Consider the following 24063-nt stretch of genomic DNA (forward strand, 5'->3'; position numbering starts at 1 on the left):
CTTCAGTATTGCTCTTCTGGTTAAAAACCATGTCAGCAATATAAATGGAAAAAAATACATTCAGTCTTGCTGGATTGTGTTTTTGTAATAACAGTTTACACATCCAAATCAATAAAGCCAGGCAAATAGCAGAGCAGTGGTTTAGCAATCTTAGCACTGTTAGCTAAGTATACAATCAACTCTAAAACAAATGCTTCATAATCCGTTATTCTCCCGTGTAAATCTCTACCCGTATAACCCTGGGAAATAAGAAAGCTTTGCTTCTGATTTTTTTTTTCCCCCTAACATTTAAAACATGCCGGCTGTAAGCCCTAATTTATAGCCAACGGATCGCAATTTGCACTGAAATCTCTAGTCAGACACGAAATTAAACAGCACAGATATTCACAGGAGTTACAGCATGCATTTAAATACATTAACCACATCCTACCTTGCATCCAAACATCAACGATAAAGTGTTGTTGGTGCATGCAACTTTGCAGTGGCAAATCATTGGTGTGAAGCAGTCAGGATTTTTAACAATAGGGCACATTCCTTTAGTGCTGCAGTAGTGGCAGCCTACTGAAGGCTGAAAACAAGTAGCTAACACAGCACATGGAGTGGCAACATATGCTGCTCAACAGCTAGCTTTCCTCTTGCTGGTCAGAAGCAGCCTGCTTGAATCTCTACCTGGGTCCCATTCAGCCATCCCCTTCTTTGTTGGTGAATCAACGATGAAACAATGATCACAGATCTCAGGATTTCCCTTCCTCTGGGAAATTAGTTCTTACATCGGGGAAAAAAAAAAAAGAAAAAAAAAAGGGAAAAAAAAGGAAAAAAAAGAGAGAGAAATGGAAATGAGGGGGACTAGCAGGTGTGGCAGTATTAGCATGTAAAAGGATGTAAACGCCTACTCATAACAATCACATAAGATTGTCATGCTAGCTGAAGTGGGCTGAAATTATTCCATCGGAAGAAAAATACTGCAGCTCCTGATTTGGTAAAAAGCCAGTGAGTTGCTGCAATACATAGTCATAGTGTGGAGAGAAGAGAAAAAAAAATGACTTATCTAAGAAGCCAGGATCCTCAGCCTTTATCAATATGCATTCCAGTAAGGATTCCCTTCCCAGCGCCTCCCCGTGAAAAAGAATCAAATCAGTCGCAACTCCGGAGAAGCGATGACCTTTGCTTTCCCCAAATAGATGAATCTCAGCAGGAAACAAACTGTACTCAGAGCTGAAAATCACAGATGCTGGGAGTTTGTAATAAGAGAAATACAAGCAACATTTATCCAATCCTGGCTTGCCACATGGGAGCTTTCTCCAGGCACAAATTTACAAATAGACAGGTTGAAGGATTGCAGGAGACACTGAATAAAGATATGAAGTTACACAGAAAACGCACCAGCATGAAGCTAAAAACTCAACCCTCTTTAAACTCTGCTTTGGAGGCAATGTAACTACTGACTCCAGCTAGTACTGCTATCCCTGCAACCTGCAAACATCTTGCTGTAAACCAGAAAAGCAATAATTAAAGAAGTTTGGGAGCATAACGCTGGTTTGGATTCTGTTACAGCTGTCGCTGCTCCTTCAGTTAAAGCAACACTGGCTGAAAATGCATAATAAAGCACTTGGATGAGCAAATCACTAGCTGGGCTTTTTAAGAGGATTATTTATATCAAAAGTAGGATTAATGTATCCTCCAGGTTTAGGCTTGGTCATGGCAGACACACACATACAAAATGAAAAGGCTATGATATGGAAAGTAAAGTGATGTCCTTAATGATTTCACAGCTGATAGCAAAGTAAACCAAGCAGTTGTTTCACAGTGCCCTGACCCTGCTTTTCTGTGACTCACTAAGCTCTGCCCATCAAATTAGAAACTCTTTCTAAAGAAATGAGAGCAGCTTGTCTCCCTGGAAATCGCAAGTAAGTTCTTAACTGAAACAGTTTTCTGTAATAAACCCGAAGTAGAAATTTGTTATACAACAGAACAGAGAAAATGGCAAATGGAGGTCTCGGTGTGAAGCCAGATCAAGCAGTACAGAGGATGAATAGCACAGAATTTTTTTTAAAAAGCTGCCTGAGATTGCAGACCCCAACTTAGGCAACCTCTTCTATTAAGATTTTATGTTTATATAAGTATAGCTACATGTGCGTGTGTGTTGCACATATGCATATAGCTATACTTTAAGTAGAATTTCTTCAGTATAACTTACCCTTGCAAAGTTCAAAACTATAAAAGAACCAATTTCTTAAACAGCTTTGTTCTTACTCTTTCACCATACAATAACTTCATTTTTATCCAAATTTTGCGTGCAGTTAAATTTCATCTTGGAATAATGTTTTTTGATTATTCTTCCTCACTCTATTTTTGAACTTAGCACTCTTAGCACTTGGGCACAAGAGCCCAAACTCAGTAAAATTACAGTAGCTTCTAGATGGAAGTGGCAGATAGAGCTGCTCCACAGTTAGAGTTACAACCCAGGTCCATTTCTGACAATTTCTTTTTTGCAAATAACAAGCCCTTACAAACCAATGTCCTCGATTCACTCAGCTGATACTTTTCCCCCCCGATCAGCCTGGACATGAGCCCACGTGCCATGGGAGTTCACTCATGGATGCCCATCACTCAGCTGTTCAATAACCTAAGTTTGTGGGCACAAAGTGACATCACAGCAGCACTTCTGTGGAACAGTGACTGAGCCTGTTTAGAAATGTACTGTGGTGACAAACAGCAGCTGTAACATCGCTGAATCTTTGATCTGTTTATTCCTAGCTTGCCTGTCTTGTTATTAAGCTATATATTATACAGATTTTTCTTTCAAGTACTGTCTCTCGCATAACCAGCACTGGTGTAAATATAGAAAAGCGTAGTTTCCATGACAATACATTCCATAGTTACAGCCAGCAGCCACTATCATTAAAACATGAATCACAGTGCAACCTTAAGGTGTGAGCACACTACATCACTGGCCTTGGAAGCATTAATTTGGGATGGGGGTGGCATGGCAATATTTTTAGGAGACACTACTATAAAATGCCAGAAAACTGTGCTATTAAACTATTTTGGCTGTTCTAATAGCCACCCATCTTAGAAATTTCAGTGATCAGTAATTCCCAATCTGTACTAATCATTAGCATTTCTAAGAGAAGAATGCATCACATCTGTACTTTTCAATGTTTTAAACACGATGCCCTGATTGAAAACTGGACTCGATCACACAAATGTGATTTCTGATTAATATGCATATGGCCTAATTAAAATCACCTGCATTTATTTCCAAATTCAGATTTCAAAGAAGGGGAAGACAATCAGCCAGTTAGCCTCTTGGACCATTTCAATCTTACTGCATTCAGCTGGCTCATGCCTTCAAAAGGGAAGACATATCTGTTCATTAAAATTTGCTTTTCTTCCCCTGCCACTATTGCAGATTTTCAACCAGAACAGGTTTCACCTGTGATTTCATTCCAGTGTCAAGATGCACCAAACAGCAAGCACCCAAGTATTTTGCAAAGCACAAAATTCATCTCTTCACATTTCGGCTAATCGTTGCTTTCAAGTGAAAAACAGTTACCTGACACACAGTCATTTGGGAAAAATCTCAGAAAAGGAAGATTTATTCCAGTGACAGATCTGAATAATAACTCATGTCACAATTGGCCAAGACATTTATTTCAATTAAGTGACAGTCACATATAGAAAAATGCCATAAGAAAACATTTGCTTAGAGATTTTTTTTTTTTTTTTTTTTTTTTTTTTTCACAACAGCACTCATCACACACACATTTAAATCACAGTCATACTGCAGGAGCAAGGATTCTTGGAAAACCTATGTCCACATTTTTATGCTAAGAGGATACACAGAAGAACATACTGGGTTGGTGCCACCGTATGAAGAAGAGTCCACAGATCAGTTTTTTGAGCCCCCCAGCCTTCTTCGGACTTGAGTTCATTGATCCAGCTACTTGCTCACAGTCACTGTCTGATAAGATTTCTCCTCCTCTACCAGCCTCTCTGGAAGCTGCCAACCTTTCAGCTCCAGGTTTCCCAAAGATGTCTGTCTGCTCTTCATAGTGCACCATTTTGTGGAAATGGATGATTTAACTTGGAGCAACTGAGTCGCATTTCAGAAAGTATTATGATCATGTTTGCATGGTACTTCCTCACTTAATGTGTATATATCTCCTCCTGTACTGGAGCTGTTTCAAATAGCAATGCTTAGCTTTGCATCTGACACATCACGTGAGAAACAAGAAGACCAATATAAGTAAAAATAAAAGACCTGGAGAGTCACAAAGAATTTTTAGGTATTCACCTTTGACTATCTTAGGATGTTTAATTTTAGGACTTCTCAATTCTCTGCTGTTTCTGTTGACAAGACTGCTTAATTTTTGGTACTATAGTACAGATTTATGCACTTCCCCTTCCCTGTTTTCACTACTCAACTTTTTTGTTCCATTGCTATACCATTAAAAATTCCACTAACCTTTACATCATCCATTAGATACCAGGAGATCACAATAATCTATAAACCCTTGCCCAAGGTATAGGACTATTAACTCTCTTCTAATCTTATGTTAGAATTCAAAACTGTCTTCTTTGCTGCTGTTCTCTGAAGTCCCTGAATACTAATCAAACCTCTTAAAAACTGAACCTGTCTCTGACAGTGATTAAAGAGAAGTTGTCATCTCAAAGAATCAGATAAAAGACAAAGCAAAAAGGCTTGTTGCACCACCAGCAAAGAGAACCAGAGAACATAAATATAAAACAAACTTGAAAGATCCCCCATCAAAATAGAAATGATTGCACACAATTGTCTCACACAGTCCTTAAGAACAAAACAGTCTCACACCTCTAGTCTAAACCAAAGCTTTTACAGCTGTTCTGTCTTTGGAGAGGCTCTACTTAGAGCATTTCAGCAACCTCAGCTACGTCTACACTTTTTATGAGCTGGTCACTTTGGGGTATACAGTGAGGATGTCAAGCCTTTATTTTACTGATGTTTGTCTGTTGGTGAGTATCAGATGCCTGGGATTAGTTTGCTTGAAAAATCTATCTCCATTTGGAACAGCAATCATAGAATGGTTTGGGTTGGAAGCAACTTTTAAAGGCCATGTAGTACAGCTCTCTTGCAATAAGCAGGGACATTTTCAACTAGATCAGGTTGCTCAAAGCCCTGTTCAACCTGGCGCTGGATGTTTCCAAGGATGGAGCATCCACCGCCTCTCTGGGCAACCCATGCCCATGTTTCAGCACCCTCATTGGGAAAAAAAAAAATCTTCCTTATATCTAATCTAGTCTCCTTTAGTTTCAAACCATTATCCCTTGTTCTATCCTAACAGGCCCTGGTAAGAATTCTGTCCCCATCTTTCTCATAGGCCACTTTAAAGTACTGAAAAGCAGCAGTAAGATCTCCAGAGAGCCTTCTCTTCTCCAGGCTGGACAATCCAAACTCTCAGCCTTTCCTCACAGGAGAGACATCCCAGTCCTCTGATAACTTTTGTAGCCCTCCCCTGCACTCACTCCAACGGGTCCAAGCCTTTCCTTCTCTGGGAACCCCAGAGCTGGATGCAGCACTCCAGGTGGCATCTCACCATAGTAGAGTAGCTGGGGAGAATCACCTTCCTCGGCCTGCTGGTCACACTTCCCTTGATGCAGCCCAGGACACAGTCCCACCATCCGGGCTGTGAGCACATATCATGGAAGTCTGCCCAGGAACGACCCCACAATCATCAGATACCAGCTCAGGAGCTGCTAATTTGTGCTCTTTCTACACCTCATGCAAAACTGTGCTTGAACTGGTTCCAGGGGGTAATATGAGACTGACTTTTCATGCACACTTTTAGAAATGAGCATAAAGCAACTATTTTTTGTGTGTCCAGAGGCTCAAGGACCAGATAAGGTCTGGGCCGGTCCTGCCATGAGGAGGAGATGGAACAGAAAGCTCCAGGGACAGCTGTGTAGAGACAGATTTGCTACTTCTGTGAGACATCATTGGGACTGCTGGGACCCACCTATTCCACTGTCATGAGCAGCAGCTGCTCCATCTCACACGGTGGCTTGTGACAGCTGATTTTCACTAATCACTGTATGGAGACAGGGATGAATCGCCAGTTGGCTCCTGCCAACAGCAGACCCTGCTGGTGGAGACCTGGTTTGCTTCACCTAGAGATGACAGGGACATGGAGACAAAGTTCTCCTCAAGCACCTTGCAATCGGAGCATGGAGGCATGCTCTGGAAAAAACCTATGCATCAAGAATTCAGATGTGGTAGGCAGCTTGGGAAATACATAATTCAATCTCCCCACCTGGAAATAGAGGTAATGCCTTCCAATTAAATGCCCATATCTCTAAATATGCCATCCTGTAACAATGATTTTTAAGTTAATGGGAATACCTTACAAAAAGTACTCGTGTTTATAAGTGTTTACACAGTCTGAAGTGCCACATTCCTAGCATAGTTCTACATTTGTAACTAGTGAAAAACTGTCTGAATTATTTATGAAAATAATTTCTGTTAAATCATCTACAAAGTCACCAACCACATATAATTTTTTTAAGAACATCTCCAGCCAGGTATAAATTTATAACAAAAATATGAGAGGGGAAGAAAAAACACTAATTAAATATCAGCTTGAAAGAAAAAAGGAAGCATATTGCTGCCAGTCCTCAACAGATACAAAACAGCTCCACTTATCTGAAGATTCCTATTTATATCTTGTATTAGCATTTTTAAGGTTTTCTGTGACAAATTAAAGAAAAATAAAGGCCTGATCCTGCTGGCACAGAGCAGAAACATGCACACAGAATATTTAGAAAATATATGCCTTACTTTAATGTCACTATGTAGACCTACTGATTTTTTCAAGTGTTTATAATGTAACACACATGCATCTGAAAAAGCTTGAAATGAACAGTTTAGCCACCACATGCTAGAGCTCACCAATGACTAAGAGCTGCAGCATTTACCCAGGCTGCTGGGACAAAAGAGGGGTTAGTCTACATGGAATTTTGTGTTGATACCCTGCTGCTAGCGCTAAACTGGCCAGCTCTCTTTGTCAATGTGTACTGAAGTTTATTGCACCACAGACATCTTTGCTGTATGCATTGAGTGGAGGCATCAGCCTGGCCACGGTCCTCTCCATGTGGTCACCAGCTCTGCATGCACATCCTGTGTGCAAGTGAGACTCCCTCAGTAAGAAGCAGTAGGAATTTTCCACTTGTTTTCCTCTCTCCCCTTGAATCCATTCTACTTCCACAGCATCCATTGATGAGAAGTTTTTCTGGCCTTCCAATTCTACCTTTTTTTTTTTAAATTCTGAATCTTGGCCCTGATATTTTTATCAGCTTTCTCAAAATGTTGCTATGGAAGGAACAAGGAACAGTTAGCTTCTATTCATCCTCTCCATGCCACTCATGACTTTATAAACCAGTTGTACATTCTCTCTAACTGGTCACTTTTCCACTATGAAAAGTTGTAGCCCAATAGAACTCAGTCATTCTTATAAAAACAGCTTTTATATATTTGAAGATGATCATTTATTATTCCAACTTGTTCTACTTAATTCTTTCAAACTTCACCATAGCTCATACACTATAAACCCCTTCTTGTCCTTGGTGTTTTCCTCTAAAGTCTCTCCATTCCTCTCAAAGTGTGCATCCAAACAGTGACACTGCCCTGCAGAATACTTCCTCCCATCTCTCACTTACAGTAATTCTCTAAATACAGTCCAAGTTTTTTACATTAACTTTGCAACAGCCTTTCATTTTTTCACTAAGACTCACTCTGGGATTCATTTTTACACAATTCCACCCTTCCCTACTTCCTGGCTAATCAATGCGCATTTGGTATTCATGCAATTGGATATCCCTTACTACATGCAACACTTCATATTTGTACTTCATGTTATTGCTTTTATTCATGTTGAGCTTTACACGTGCCATTCCTCTGACAGTTTCTGGTGTGTTCAGGGTATGGACTTCAATAAAAATTACTTGGAAGCAATTCTTCTTGGGTTTTGGCTAGCTGGAGCACAAAGCATTACGTTGCCAAAAAGAGTTTCAAAGGGGAAATCCAGTTTCAAGAAATATGTCTCTGGTTTCTGAGGAGATACATGTACTGCCTTTGGATCAGACAGAATTAAAATGTTGGTAATCATTAATGGCCCATATCGATGGGAAGTTGATAGGGACTATACCCAGCTGAAGGCAAGCAAGGAATCTAACTTTTAAGAGCCACATGTGAAGTCCTTTCATGATTTAAATAAAAGTTAGGAGAAAAAAAAAAATCACAAAATCAAAACCAAATGAACAACCCAAAAAAAAAAACCCCACAAGTAAAATTACTATTACCTTGACCATTTCCTGGAAGTATTTTGTAAGGGCCTGGATTAATTTTCAAATGTGGTTCCCATAACTGGCTTGTAGTGGAAAACCAGTGCCTCTACAACCATCTCTTGTGCTGAGACATTCAGACTGCTGCTGGCAGCCTCAGAGAGGAACCACCAGAACCCAGCCTTTATTTCTTGTGTCATATGGTACAACTATTTAGAGAGAAACAATAAGCATAAAGGAAAAGTGCTTGATGAAAGCAGAAGTAAAAATAAAACCGATGATACATCAGAATTCATTATAAGGTCAGGCTTTTTTGGCACTTTGGAGAAATGAATTTTCCACATTACTTGCATTTTGAAAAAATTCTGTTATTCTGATTGTAAAATATCATTCAACTCAGCTAGAATTGCAGGCATGAATAAATAAATAAATAAAGAATAAGTGGACCAAGCCTAAATCTAAGTCCTATACTATAAAGTCTTACATTACTTGCTCCTTATTATTGTGTTCAAGATTTGCTCTGGCTAAGGGTGCAGGCATCCTGGCCGCAAGAAGCAGACACATATTCCATGTCAGAGTTGAACCCAGGCTGTCACCACATGTGCTAGAAGCAGGAGAACACCTTTGGATTCCCCTGTGAGGTTTTTATTTTGCTCAGAAATTCTCCCTGACATATAGAGCAGGAAGTTCTGATTACCAAATGTTTGAATTTTGAATTTTTTTGGTTTTTACAATTTTTTTCTATATATAAATTCATCCATCTTCCCAGTTGCCATTAAAAGTGAGCATTTTCTCAGCAGTCAGAAAGATTGTCAGTGATTTTCTTCAGATTCTTGTAACAGGAAATTCTGTGCTCATTTCTGGCAAATGCCACTATCCTCACAGCTTTTAGCATTTTAATGGTTTTTCAGCTATGAAATTCTCATTCCATGAAAAAAAAAAAAAAAAAACCAACCCGAACCCAAGAAAAACTCACAAATAAGAGATGCAATTGTAGTCACAGCTAAATTCTACATCAAGTTTTCCACCAAAATTGTAGCAAAACCATCTGTATGACAGCACCTACTTTGGCTCTCTGCTGGCATTTCTAACCTCACCATGCTAAGAACAGACTATGGATCTTGTCTCTGGACACAGTGGACACACAGGATCCCCTCAGGTGTAATTTGGGGAACAGAGATTTCAGATCCCTCTGTCAAATACAGCCACCCCACATCTGGGAAACAACCACCATCAACAAGGAAAAAAAGCCATCAACGCCCACAGTCGTCTTTTTGGAGGGAGACATGCCCTTGACTCCAACCCACACAAAGGTGCCACCTGGTGGAAGGAAAATATTTCTGAAAGATTTTTTTGTCTCTCAACAGTTCCTATGTGTCTTTGTCTGCAACCTGACCAGTTTTCACAGCAGGAAAAGAAAAGATTACCCAGTGAAAGCTGGAAGGGTGTTACTTTTGTCTGTGGCACAGATAACAGCTCCTCTCTGCCTCCATGGGCTGATGCCCATTGCCATGGCTTTAAATACAAGATGCAAAGCTTGACAGTCACAAAAAACAGATGGAGGAGAAGCAAGTTTAACTCTGGGTTGCCTGGGAATTCTATCAATTCTCTCATTCATGGGAGCTTCTGGACCAGGCACTCTCAGTCACATAGCTCCCTTGGTGCTCACAGTTCTGGCTTGACCCTCTTTGCTGGGGCATGTCCAGGGAGAAGCACAGGGCTAGTGACAACAATCCTTCCTGGTCAGCACTGACCACTGGCCCTTTACAACATCTTTCTCTTTTTAGAATGCCTTTAAAAGCCAGGGCAGGGACTTTTCACCCTGACAGCACCACCCAAGCACTCTCTGTCCCTGGGAGTAAGGGGTACAAGAGTCTGTCACTGTTGGCCAAAGGGAACACTTCTGTAAATGGAAGACATCAAGGAAAAGCACACTTCCAACTCTCTGTTGGTTGGGAATGCCTCCTACCTCCAGTGCTCTACCTCCCTGGGGAAGAAGAAAGGAAAGATCTTCCCAAAATGATATTATACAGAGGAAATTTGTCCTCTAAAGTGTCCATGGGACTAATAAGGTGAAATAAAGACAAACTTTAAGAGGGTTATTGGAGGGCCCAGTTTGCAATCCTCTACAGATGACATTTTTAATGCTTCACAGATGAGGAGCTCAGTGGAAAATCAATGCGTTTCTTGAGGGAAAGGAGCCAACAGAGCTTAAACTGCTCCCAGTGACTGCAGGCCTACAAGAACCTGCAGAACCCTCCTGAGCCAGCCCCCAGCTCTGTGTGGTGACTGAAGACCATCTCCTCAGCCAGCACGGGCTGAAGGGGCTGCTGCCAGCCACAGCATGGCCCCAGGACCGTGGTACCACAAGCAGCTCCCACGTCATCCAGAGTTGCCTCCACAGAGGTGACGCTAACACAAAGAAACAGGCACAAGCTCAGCTTTGGTTGTGGAACAGGAGTCTCCCTGTCCTCCTCATAACTAAATTCACGCCAGTCAGCCAGGAAAGGAGTGAAAAAGAGCCCAGGCCCAGGGCAGTTTGACTCTTGCCTGGCTGAGTGCTGTTGTGAGTCAGCCAGAGAGACAGACGGAGAAGACCATAATTCTCAGGAATGGCAGCATCCTTGGTGCTGCCCCGTCCAGGTGTGGGAAGGAGCAGCTTTGGGGCAGTAGTAGCTTACCTGGGGAGAGCTGCCCTCCTGCTTCTGCTCAGTCTGCAGTGCAGCTGACTTGTCTGGAGCAAGCTTCCAGGAAAAACAAAAAAAGCAGGCTGGGCAAAGTCTGCTCACAGGCTGTGCTGCAGCAGGAGCATCCATCTTAGATCCAGTGGAGGAGGAGAGCTTGGACAAGCTCCCTTTTTAAAGCAACAGTGCTCCCACTGAGCATGGCAAGGAAGACGAATGCCATGCCCCAGCAATGATTGTGCTGGATGTCTGCAGAGTACTTTATGGGCATTAGCTAATTGATCTTTGCAAACACCCTTTCAGCAATTAAACATCACCTGTCAAGATTTACAGGTGCAGAAAATAAGCTGAGCTAATGTCACCTGATGCAGAAGTAGCCCATGATTTTAGGGTGCCTGGACTAAAAGTCTTTTGGCCTGGTTTTGTTGGTGCATTTACACATTTGTCTGACTCTGACAGTGCAGAACATCTGTAATGTGCTTGTAAATAAGAGTGAACATCTGTTTTTAAAAGCCAGCCTCAGGGGTATTTCAGGTTGGAAATGCTAAAAAGCAGGCACACCAGATCACTAACCCTTAGGATAATGGTGGCTTTTATGACTAAAGATATCTGAGAAGAAAAGTCTAAAGTCAGATTTAATCAGATTTTGTCTCTCTGCTTCTTTTTATGCATCTAGACAGGCTGTGACTTCCTCATGGATTCCTGTGGACCTGTTTGGCAGAGAGTCAGCTTTTGAAAAGGAAAATAAAACTTTTCTTGTCCAGGACCACTTAGTCTGCATGACCTGAAGGACAAGATGGGACACCCTGTGGAACAGGATCACCACCCTACAAAAACCCCCCATCACCACCCTACAAAAACTGCCATTAGGAGAACAGAACAGTCGTCCTGAGTTTCTCCTTCCATGGCCACTGGCCAACCTAACTCTACAAAATGAGAAATGAGGAACACAGGTAGGAAGCAGGGACACCTGTGGGACATGCCACATGGCTGGGAGCTGATGTTAACCGGGTGGTACAAGATGTTTGTTGGTTTGCTCTTTAGTTTCTTCAGGGCTTATTTTTGTTCTATGGCAGATCCTTAATAAGCATCACATTTTTACCTTTAAGTGTGCTTGACCAAAGAGCTATAAAAGAGATCTCAGAGGCTGCCCCTCTGCCAGGTTGTTGATGCTGTATCAGTACTCTACCAAGGCCCAGATTTTTAGTTAGATAGATGCATTCTGGTACCTTGTGGGATTTTCCCTTGTAGGCTGAACAAGTTTGAAATTAAAATTAAAAAACAGGGGAAGTAGGAACACCCACTAGGGCCTGCTTTTGATTGTAGTACATAAATAGCTTTAAAAATCTCAAGTTTCTCTCATGTAGGGCTCCAAACTGGAAAATTGTCTTCCCTCACAGCTATAAGATAACAGCTGCAGCTCCTGTTGTCCTTCAAACTGTGTTTCGAGGTACATCCATGTATTCAGGCAGTCTGTTTTTTCCTCCAAACCTTCCAGATGTGTGAGAGCTACAAGCTGAGTATTCCCCAAAGGGACAGGCCTGAAGGAATTCAAAGTCCTTCGTTAGGCACTCTGTCAATGCTGTAAGCATCCCTATTTAATTGATGTACTGTTTTTATTATACATGCCCTAAGGGAGTGTGCTGACCAAAGTCTCTTGTAAATTGAATAAATAAACAAATACATAAGCAAGCATTGTTGCCTTGACCAGCTCACGGTGTGACAGGAGAGTCCGTGTGGTTTAATGTGGTCTTACACAACAATCCATCTGTCTGGAATGGCTTCTTTGATCCTCATTAACCCTGGCAGGCTCTTCCAGCTCCTTCCTCCACCTCAGCAAAGACAGAGGATGCCACTCTTACTTTTCAGATTTCTAAGGTCACTCTGTTGATTAAATATGTCATTTTAAAAGCTTCCTATAATGTGAAAACTACCTACTTCCTTCCTTCATCTGGAAAATGGGTGAAGAATTGAGTGATTTGCTGTTAAAAGGAATGAAGTGATATCCTTCTTCTCCCATTCTTTCCCCTTCCCCTTTGCTCCACTTCACAGCTCTTCAAAGTCATAATCTCTCTTTTCCCTCTTACTTGTGTATTGTTAGGACCAACATACTTCTCAAATATGTCTTTTAACAAAACCTTAGAAAATATAGCTGTCCCAGTCAGGATAACAGTGCAAATAAAAAAAAAAAAAAAAAAATGGTACCAGCTGGGGAGACAAGCTAGCTTAAGCCAAAGCAATATAGACATGGTAGCCATCACCCAGTAAAGGCTGGCCACCCAAAGCCTTGCACTGCTCCTTGAGCAGGTTTTGCAGCCTGTGCTCATCATCGGGCTGCCTCGGAAAAAGCACTTTCAGTGCCCCAGCTGGCTTGTACACACCTACAAGAACTGCAGCCACATGCTGACTGCAGTCAGGCCTTCATGCTCATGAATGTTATGCATGTGAGAGATTTTACAGCTGTGAGTCATCATCTTGCCTACATTCATGTGCTCCTTTCCACTCTGGAAGGAAAGCGCTTTCATTCACGAAAAGAAAAAATATAGGTTTCAAGACATATCATGATGCAATCACACCCTGTTATAGTGTTCAGCTTCTCGTTTTGAAATATGATTCCCCTAAGGCATGACTACAGAGTGTGGAAAAGTGAGCTAAAATGGAAAACAGGTTGTGCCAGCCACGCCTCTATGACTGCCCAAATCACTTCCTCCGACTGCAGACTTCCCTCACAGAACTGCTTAAAACTTTCAGGATGGTTATCCTAGGTTCTCTTCACACTGAAGTGCAGTAAATGTTGTTCAGATGATCTTTAGTATAGAGCTTAAAGAGACCAAAGAAATGAAGATGGACTGGAGACTGAACAGAGTCCACTTGTATGTCCCAAAGCTCTGTGCTCTTTCCCCCTTAACCATGTTGCAAAATTATTTTAGGGCAGTGTAGGTGCCATAGTCAGGCTTTTATGTAAGCCAAACAAAAAGAAAGCAATGTACCCTACTTCTCCCAAATATGTGAGGCTTCTGTTGTCTAGGGGTAGATATTGGCCAAATCAAATTGAGATAAAATCAAAATCAGGAAAAATGTCAGAGAAAGGGTATTTCTCAGAGGGCATTTGTAGAATCCTTGAATTTGGATATACTCCTAAAATTGTTTCAGAATAGGAAAATCAGGCGGGATGCCTACTTCTCTCCCAAAAGAAACTGGAAATGTTTGACCTTAACATATGATTAGCTGTTAAATGACTTTCAAGGAGACTTTCCTAGGATAATCTACTTAGCCTTTAGCACCCATTTATGGCTTCATAGTGGAGATTAGGGTTGATTCTCAAGAATAGCATTACTTAGAGTGTCAGCTACATTTTTTTCAGTTAAGTAAATTATTCCTTTATGGGAATAATGAGAAAATTTTATGTCCTCTTTTCCTGTGTTTAATGTATTGTTATGGAATAGGTGACTATGAAAGTCATTTAAGGAATGATTGTGAAGGAAACATTCTACAATTGAGAAAAAAAATCACCAAAGAAACTGTTGGACTTGTGGTCACCCAGAAGGTTCTTAAGATATTTCTGAATTATAGATATGATGGTCATCACTTTTTGCTACCAGGTATTGGCCTAGACACCGGCTCTAGGTAGAAATTAAAGAGTCCAGATAAATTCTTAAGTAATTAAATCACGGTGAGACTCACTGTCTAGATAATGAAAAAAGATTGTGGTTAAGTTTATGATTTCTAGACATGCTCTAGACCCTTACAAAAAATTTATGTCCGGCTGCATCCAACTCAGGCCAAGAAATTCAGCATATCTCATACTGAAAACTGCTCAAGGCTCTTGCCCTGCAACTCACTCAGGCCACATCCACAGTTCATAGCACTTGATCTTGGGTTTTCATGACACTAGAAATCCATGTTTCATCTGTGTGTGTCTGAGGATACTAAACATCCTGGGATTGTGCTGGACGATTTCCAGAATGTGCACTTCCTTCTCTAGCATTTCTTGTGTCATGGATATGCCCCAGAATGTTTCTTTCAAAAGCCAGTCCAAGAGTGAATTTACATTATGCAACAAGTACAGCAAGAGGATGAGGCCCTTTGAAAGAGCTGGGGAGCTAAAGAGACTGACATGGAAGCATGGAGAGACTGACACTGGATTTTCACCAAAATGGGTCCTCATACATAAGAAGGAATTGCAAACAAGTCCTAGGAGGTGGCTGAGAAGTGGCACCCAGAATCTCCAGGTTTAGAGAATGCTGTTTATCACTAATCCTTTGCTCAGAAGGACATAGCACGAAGGGTAATGGTTTTAAACTAAAGGAGCCACAGTTTAGATTAGATGTAAAAAGATTTTTACAGAGAGCAGTAAAACTGGCACAGGTTCTTCAGAGAGACAGTAGATGCCCTGTCCCTGGAAACATTCAAGGTTAAGTTGGACAGGGCTCTGAACAGCCAGGTCTAGTTGGAGGTGTCCCCGAACATCACAGGACTAGATGGCATTTAAAAGTTCCTTCCAACCCATCCTATTCTATGATTCTGTGATTCTGTGCTTCTCTGACTTGACTCCTGTCTTGTTCTGGGACATTCAAACACCCAGCGTCCTCTTCAGCAAAGGTAGCTTGCCAAAGTACCCTGTTGTGACTGCTTTCAAGTTTTAAGTCTGAAAACACTCAAGGGTCAGGTTGATTGACAAATTACCTTAATTTAGCAACTGATTTTGTCTCAAATTAATATAATGAATTGTTTCCATATGTTTACTCTTAATCTATGGCAAACTCCTCTTTACTGGAAATGAAATTAAATTGCATTGCCTCATATTTTCCACAGGAAAAGAGCACAGGCACGGTCAATCACATGCTCAACAGACATGTGACGTCACTTGACCATGAGTTCAAATAGGTAGATGAATGCGCATGACTGTGGTCTTTAGCTTTTGTTATTATTACCTCTGTTTCAGCCTTATCATTTTAAAGACCTTTGTCCTCTCATAAACACCTCCCTCAGGTTATTCCTGCCACTTCCTAACATATGAATTTTCCTATATTTCTCAAATGTACATCCAGCCTATGTTAGACTCTCAATCACATTATCTCTGTCTGTTATTTAATGATTGCTGCAATTTAAATTTGTACTATACTGCATGAGATGAAAATACCACCCCAAAGGCTTAGTAATCAAAGTCAGACCACTGAAAATTGTTCTGGAGAGGTGAAAGAAATATATATTTATCTATATATTAATTAAAATTTAAGTAACTCATCTTCAGGTATTATTGAAAATTACAGTGTTTAAAGAAAGCAATTAATTCAGCTGTGAATATAAATACTGTCTTGTTTTACTCTGGATGATTAACAGAATAGCGAAATGCTGGAATTCTATTATTTTAAGAGGAAACCACTTTTCTGAATAAGATAAAATGCCAGCCACAACCAATAATTATACCTTTTTTTCTAAGTATATGCAACAGTGGTGTCTGTTTTAGACCATTGCATTTTCAGCCATAGGAAGGAGCTAAAGTTACATAAATTTCCTGGAAGAGTACTTAGACAGCTGTTTACCTGAAATTGTGCTCGTTTCTGGCGTCAGTCTGATATACAAGTTATTTTATAGTTGTGGCACAGAAGTAATAAAGAAATTGTTGAAATATTAGTACACAATTTATATGCTTGCCTATGTGCCTCACAAAAAGATGCTTTTATATTCTTTGAAGAATATTGCTAGTGATAACATCAATATATGGCTTCAGTTTTATTTCCTCACTGCATCCCTATGTGTAACAACAGATTTAAACACTTTAGCACATGAGAATAAATATCAAAAAGAGGCACTTATGCAGCTCCTCAGAGTTTAAGGAGGCTCGCATGGTCAAATCCTCCATTAATGTACCAGAGACAAACACAGCTACACTTGATTTTAATGGGAAGTATTTGTGTTAATATTCCACATATGAATGCCAGATTGAAATTAAGTGCTGTCTAACTTTAAAGGGTGCTATTCTCTAAATTGGAGTTGCCAGGCTGAGCCACGCACATGCTGGAGAGCAGACAAGAGTCAGAAGGTAGGAAACTGCCTCACCACCAAGGCAGAATGGCAAACCACAGCTGAACCTCTCTCTAACATCCATATGGGATTTCTGGCTACTGGTAAAAATTTCTTTTCTAGGATGAACTGGTTACCCCTAGGGTTCCCCACCACTTCATGTCCTATATTTGGATAACATTTGTCTGGGAGGTCTTTACATCTGTGAATCTGAGCTGCCTTTAAATTAAGAGAAATATTTGCAGGGCTTCTGTAGCTGCAGGTGATGGTGCAGTCACGTGAGTGTAGGTTGACATCCTGAGGCTCTGTCAGCTGTTCCTTCCTGCCACCTGTACCTATCCCTCCATGTCCCAGGCAGTCTTCTCTTCCCTCTCTGCTGGCACATTCCATCCCTGCCAGAATATCATGAAGCTTGTGTCAGATCTTGGCACAGGAACATAAAGAGGAGAAGCTGAACAGGATTCAGGAGCTGTGGGAGAATTATATCTACTACTGTGGCTGCTGATCCATTATGATTATCACAGCCAGAAACTCCCATCTGGAGTCTCCCACCAACTGCTCTTGGGCAGGTTTCGATGCAGTGGTATCAACAAGTTGAAACTTGACCTTAGAGGGGAGTTTAAGCAGAAGTGGAAACTCTATCCATAATCAGTCCCTCTTATTTGAGATCTCAGGATGCACATGAGTCATATTTTAAAGCATTTCTCTGCAATTAGATGGGTTAGTAACATCCTATAACCAAAGGAGGGTTAATTTTAACTTCCACTACTCTGTGCTAATGAAAGATAACCTGAAAAATATCTTGAGACAGAGGAACATAGTTATGAACTGACCGTTCCTGATACTAGGTGTTTCTGTAGAGGTTCCTTACAGCTATCTTGCACAAAGGAATATATTGCCATTTTTCAGTGCAGACACATTTCTCATACCATGAGAAAATCTGACAGTTCCAAAAATGTTTCTTTTTTTGTACAGAAAGGAAGACAGAAGACTGGGGTGTTTTTACTCAGAGCAAGGAATGTTCTATGGCATGCATTATTTAATGAGAAAAAATGTAGATCACAGGATCTCAGGATAATTCATGTTGGAAAGGAACTCAGGCAGCCCCTGGTCCAAACTTCCCCTCAAAGCAGGATCAACTATGAAAGCAGAAGAGGTTGCTCAGGGCTTTTTTCAGTTAAGTCCGGAAAGATTCCAAGGATGGAGACTGCACTGCCTCTCTGGGAAACCTGACCAGCTGCTGGGCTGTTGCACAATGAGTCATGTCCCCTATGTCCATTCTGAACCTTTCTTGTTTCAATCTGACAATTACCTCTCATCCTTCTACCATGTGCCATTCAGGTCAGTGATTATTTCCCCTTGAAGCCATTCCTTCAAAGGCTGAATGATGCTTGCTCTTTGTCTTCTTTCAAAGGGAAAGTGCTCCAGTTCTGACCATCTTGGTGAGCATCTCCTAAACTTGCTTGTACTTAAACACCTTCTTTGTGCTGGAAGGTGCATGGGGTTTAACAAGCTTTGAGAAGAGGAAAGCAATCACTTCCCTGGATAGCCTGGTTCTGCTCCTGTTTATACATGTTGAATTTAATGAAGTTTGTGTTGGCCTTATTCTCCAGACCACCCAGATCTCCGTGGATGGCAGTCCTCGCTTTAAGCATGTCAACTTCTCCCTGCATTGTGGTGTTTGCTGACCTGATGAGCACATTCTCCTCATCCCCAGACATTGATAAAGACCAATTGAAAAAGAGGAAAAATCCCAGAATAGATTTTTGTGATCCACTTGCCATCAGTCTTGAGGTAGAGAGGGACCCACTAACCACTGCCCTCTAAGTTTGATCATTCAACTAGTTTGTTACTTATCTAGCTGTCCCAAAACCTGGATATGAGAGGAGGCATGTCAAAAGTCTTATTCTAGTTGCAATAAATTTTGTCCATGGGTACTTCTCACTCACGTGACTATTCATTTTATCATAGGTTTATGGCAACCATGGCCTTGTCTCAGGTAATAAAATGCAGAGATTTGGACACCACTGCATTTTAACAACAGTTTGGATGACCCAGAAGAAGCTGGGTTAAAAATAGAATGGAATTCAGGATGATTTTTAGAGATCAGGAAGATCATAGAAAGCAACCATGGTCACATGCTCTCTCTGTAAACAAACTGTCCTACTGCTACTGCACCATAAAGAACTCCCTGGGAGAGAAAGGATGAAAGAACAAAACCAACTCACTGGGGCATGGTAAAGGCACAAATGAGAAAAGAAAAATGGTACAAGTCCCACAGAATCAAAAGCATGTTGGTAGGGAATGAGAGGGGCACCCTGAGCTGAGCACTCACAAAGGCACTCTATTCCCTGGAGGTGCCCAGTTAACCAGTGAACACCTCTCACTGGTGCTCACAGGTGACAGGAGGAGGGAAAGAAAACAGGACTCAACCTCCGTGGAGTCTCCACCATCAAATTCCCTCTTCCAGCCAATGTGTATTCCCATGCCTGGGGGAAGCTGGTGATGATGTGTTCTTGGGGCCCTGGTGAGGAGAGGCTTTGCATATGGGGCAAAGGAGGCACTGATCCATAGCAGCCCAGTGTTCAGCAGGGCTGTTAAACTTTTTAAACTAAAAACCTAAACCCTACAACTTTTTAAAATCTGATCTGTTAAGATTTAAAATGTAAAAAAAATTTATATTGAAAAACTAAAGCATTAAAATTCAGACATGTGACAATTTATGCCAAGCCTGGGCTTACTAAAATTACTACAACCAATTAAAGATACAAGAAAGTGTATTGCAACAGTTATTAATTTCCAGATTTTAAGGAGTTAAGGAGTGCTACCTTTTCTCATAATGACACAGCTGAAAGTGAGAAATTGCTGCTTTTTTTACAACAGCTTGATTTTCATAAATATGTCAAATTACCCTCTATTGTACTTTTTACAAAAGACTGAATGAAAATATTTACATGTTTTCCAAAGGCCAGTATTTCTGCCTTTGTTGTGTAAGTAAGCATTTGCCTTCATTTCTTTGAGTTTTTATTTATTATCAGATTCAACAGGAATATTTTCCTCATGTGAATTAATCCACTGAAATCTGAGAAAATGAATCAGAAATTAATTAGCCAACAAGCTGTTCTCCTTTTCCAACTTATAAATAAAAGACAGATAGGAGAATATGAGAGCTACAATAAATAAAATTTAAAGAACAAATGACCAGCTTTTTAAAGTACCTAAAAACATGAGACTATGAAAAGTACCTACCAAGACTAGGTCCTAAATCTGCTTCAGTTCAGCTACACTTTTTTTATTGAAAGTGAAGTGCTTGGCTGCTTAGTTAAAAAAAAACCAAAAAAACACTGATTACCTCTTTGTTCTGTTACACACCAACACCAGCAGATTTTCAATTCATCCTCTCTCTAAATAATTAGCCACCAGTTAAATTCAAATGCAATTTAAAAATCCAAACATTAAGACAGAGAAAATATCTTATAAATGATTAAATTTATTCAGTGGATGTGTGAGTATCACACACCCTTCTCAGTGCATCCTTCTCTCTAGGAAATAAGGAAAATCAAGTTTTCTTTAAAAACTGTCTGTCTGCACAGCATCACATTAAGTCACTGGACCAGTCATTGAGAAAGATTCCTTAGGACATAAAATGCAAACAAAATTTTAAAAAAATCACAGTTTAACTTAAGTTTTCATGCTTTTGATTAAATTCATGGTGATGACCAGTGATTTAATTCACTTTGACTTAAGTCGATCTACATTGCCTCAGGTGCCCTATCTGTATATTTCACATTTGTAAAATGGATGATATTAGGATGAGTTCCTTTCATTAGCCAGTGTGCCTCATTAGGAAGAGCAATGCTTCTTACAGCTAAATTGGATTTTGCTCTGCTCTACGATCCCTTGGTCCTTTGCTGATTTTTCCTTCAGTAATCAGCCAGAAACACAAAGTTTTTTTGTGATGTGGACACTTGTCCACTAGATGTTGCACTAAGCCCACCTACTTATTTCATACCTCCATCCTGCTGTGGACAGGACCTGGACTTCTCTGAGTAATTCCTTCAGGTAACCAAGTTCCCTTGGCAAGATGTGAGGTGCATGAGCTTATGGAGACAAGGTGCTGCCATTTAATATCTCAGCTTGGTTTCATCTTTGGTCCTGGACTGGGTGATGTGACTTGCCAAAGTAATGCACAGGTTAGTGGTTATGAGTTAAACTACCCTGTACACCTATACACTCAGAAATATTCACTCTGACATTCGAATGAGCTTTATGTCTCTTTCTCCAATTTTGTACCCCTCTTTAAAGAGGGAACGCAGCTTCTTCTGGGTTCTGGAGCATGGTCTAGTAGCATAGACGTGGAATAAAGAGTAGTTTCAGACTTTGCAGTCTGCTTCTGGGGCTCAGGACTGCTGGGGAGAAGCCCAGAGCCAGCAGGGCAGCTAATACTGTGGCTCACTTGCAAAGGGAAGTGCCTATGCTCTGCAGGAATGGGAAATTTTACATTTGTTTCTCTCCTCAGATTTTTCTACTGCTGAGTTCAAACAGCAGAAGAGTAATTGTGACTTTGTGCAATCTAATTCTTCCCATTCAAAAAAGGCAGCCGGCTCAAACAATTATTCCAGGAGGGAAGATGACACTGGAGTGGAAGAGATGGCAAAGCACCATGAAGGTCCTGTCAGAAATACACACACACACACAATGGGCAAAACCAGGGCTTTTTACAGCTCTTTCAGTGTGCCCAGGATTAGAGAGCGATGGAGGTGGTTTAGACAATTCATCTTTACACTCAGTTGCTTAAATTCTACTGCAGGTTTAATCTTGCCCAATTGTCTTTTAAGCCATTTCCTCAGGAAGTGATTTACTAATCCAAACAAATATTTCCAAATGGCACACAGTAAGTAGTTCATTCACCAAACATTTACTCTGTGTAAGGTTTTTCTTATACAGCTGCCATAGGAGGCCATGCATTCTTGTGCCTGCCATTTTGGTTTCCCAATCCCTTGAAGAAGTTGTAAGTTCCTTTCTCAGATACATTTAGGGCTATGTGTCCTTACTGGGAGAAATCAAGCTATCATAACATGCTTAAGTTTAATTAACTTTTGCTATACCTGTTGAATATCTGTTATGTGTGCACACTGGTGATTGAACTTAAAACCTTGGCAACACTAAAAAAATTAATCTTATTCTCCTTTACCTTAAATAATACCTGTCAAGAACAGATACTGTGATTTTTATTTATTATACTACAATTGTGCTGTATAACTTGCTTCAGTCAATTCTAAAATGAACTGGGTTTGCTAAACGTTATGCAAAACCACTGTAATTTTCTAGTAAAAAAAATACACCAGAGCTTGAACTCCAGCCTTCCCCTTCCAAAACACGTTACCCTTTATTTTTGGTTCTTTAATTCAAATTCACCACCAAGCAATGGATACCAAATGAGCTGACTTCCCAAACTGTGCTTGCCTTCCTGATGGAAAGTGAGAGCAAAGGTGGGTGAAGGCACTTTGTGCTCCACTGTGACACAGGATCAAGACAATATTCACAAACTGTGATACGGTTACTGCTCTTTATGAGGGCCAAGAAATTCTGCCCATCACTGAGTTTCTCATGTTATATTTAGCTTCTTATGTGGGATGAAGAAACAAAACCCAGAACATGACCTGAGCTATCTCTGAATGCTGCTTCTTTCCCAGCGACTTGTCCCTTCCATCCAAGGACTTGTCCCTTCCATCCAAGCAGGGAAACAGTCAACACTGGCTGCTTCTCTATGACTAAATAACTTAATTCCTCTGCTCAACTGCTGGTCCCAGATTGGGATATTACAAGGTTCTTAATACCTCACAGAATTTTTTGGAAAAAAAGAGAAGAAACTCCATTTGTTCCCCTTGAGCTGAAATTTGAATTCCAGCTGGGGACATCTCAAGCAAGGTCCCCAGCATTTTGCCAGAATGATGAGTCCTTCAGCTCATCCCATGTGCTGAGCACACCTCACATAGACATCATTCTAGGTCCCCTGGGAAGATACACCAGGTCCAGAAGATACCTGCTCTAGGGGAGTCAGGCACTATGTATCACCAAGCCTGAAAACAAAGGATTTCCTCTAGCAACGTTTTCCTTATGGGGTAGGCGTAGTCAGCACACTTAATATTATGGTATCCAAGGACCTCATAACCAAAATAATGGCAGAGAAAGACAGCAATGAGAAAACTTATCCTGGTCCCACTAGATGCAGTGGCCAAATTGGCACCACCTGCCCCAGGAGTAGATGGGTAATTCTCCTTCAACCATTGATAGCAGGGTTGGCCCCCAATTAACCCCAAAATGAACTCCCATTCAAAACACACTGTTGGTATTATTGAATTATATATTCTGAACCTACAGGTTCAGGTACATTTAATGAAATGGAAAATTTGAAAGAAAAATTTACAGAAAACATTAGAGAAAAGTTTTGATTTCAAACTGAGTTAGTCACAAAATAGAAACAAAAAATTAACACTCAGTTTTAAAGTTTGCAGGAAAACTCTTCACAATCCTTCTGAAATTCCTTCCACTTTTGACTTTTCAGACCAAATTAATTTGCTAAGGCAAAGTATGATGTTTAATACCAGAAGGAATGATTAGACAGCTCAGACTGAGCTCTGTAGCACAAGACATTAATTTTCTTCCATTTACCTTGTACTAAGCCCAGTAATTTGAGTTTAACTACATAATTTCAGCCCATGAAAAACTAAATTATTAAGTGCCATAGGTAGGGGATAGAAAAGAACAAGGTGCCTCCTTGGGTTTCAAAAATAACAAGGAATTGACTAGGTAAGAAATGATCCATACTCCAAGCCATAACAAAGCCTGAAAAAAATCCCAAGGCTCCTTCTAATCTGATTTGTGGAAAATCCAGCCCTGTCCCCAAGTCTCATGATATATTTAATCCTCACTAGCTGGCTAAGATGTACCAGCCAAGAATTTAAAGCAGAGGATTCTCAATACCCCCTCAAAGCACTGGCCTACTCAGTCTGGCAAAGCATCTCCAGCTGCA

At 40.6% G+C, this 24063-nt stretch overlaps 1 protein-coding gene across 20 annotated transcripts in view; it reads right to left on the reverse strand.

The window, feature by feature from the left end:
• Positions 1 to 24063, reverse strand: part of DLG2 (discs large MAGUK scaffold protein 2) — a 998396-nt gene that overhangs the window by 625812 nt on the left and 348521 nt on the right. The window contains exon 1 of one of the 20 annotated variants that reach the window (XM_042024075.1): positions 431 to 1200. The exons of 17 other annotated variants lie outside the window; for them this stretch is intronic. In XM_042024075.1, the coding sequence (XP_041880009.1) occupies positions 431 to 532 (102 nt within the window). In that variant the 5' untranslated portion in view covers positions 533 to 1200. Of the gene's footprint in view, positions 1 to 430; positions 1201 to 24063 lie in introns of those variants that run through there. 2 more of the 20 variants (XM_042024080.1, XM_042024084.1) reach the window with 2 other exon arrangements.

The sequence above is a fragment of the Corvus kubaryi genome, unplaced genomic scaffold, assembly GCF_017639235.1.
Source record: "Corvus kubaryi isolate FWS band 111438036 unplaced genomic scaffold, C.kubaryi_AGA036_p1.0 37260, whole genome shotgun sequence".
In the NCBI taxonomy this organism is placed as follows: domain Eukaryota; kingdom Metazoa; phylum Chordata; class Aves; order Passeriformes; family Corvidae; genus Corvus; species Corvus kubaryi.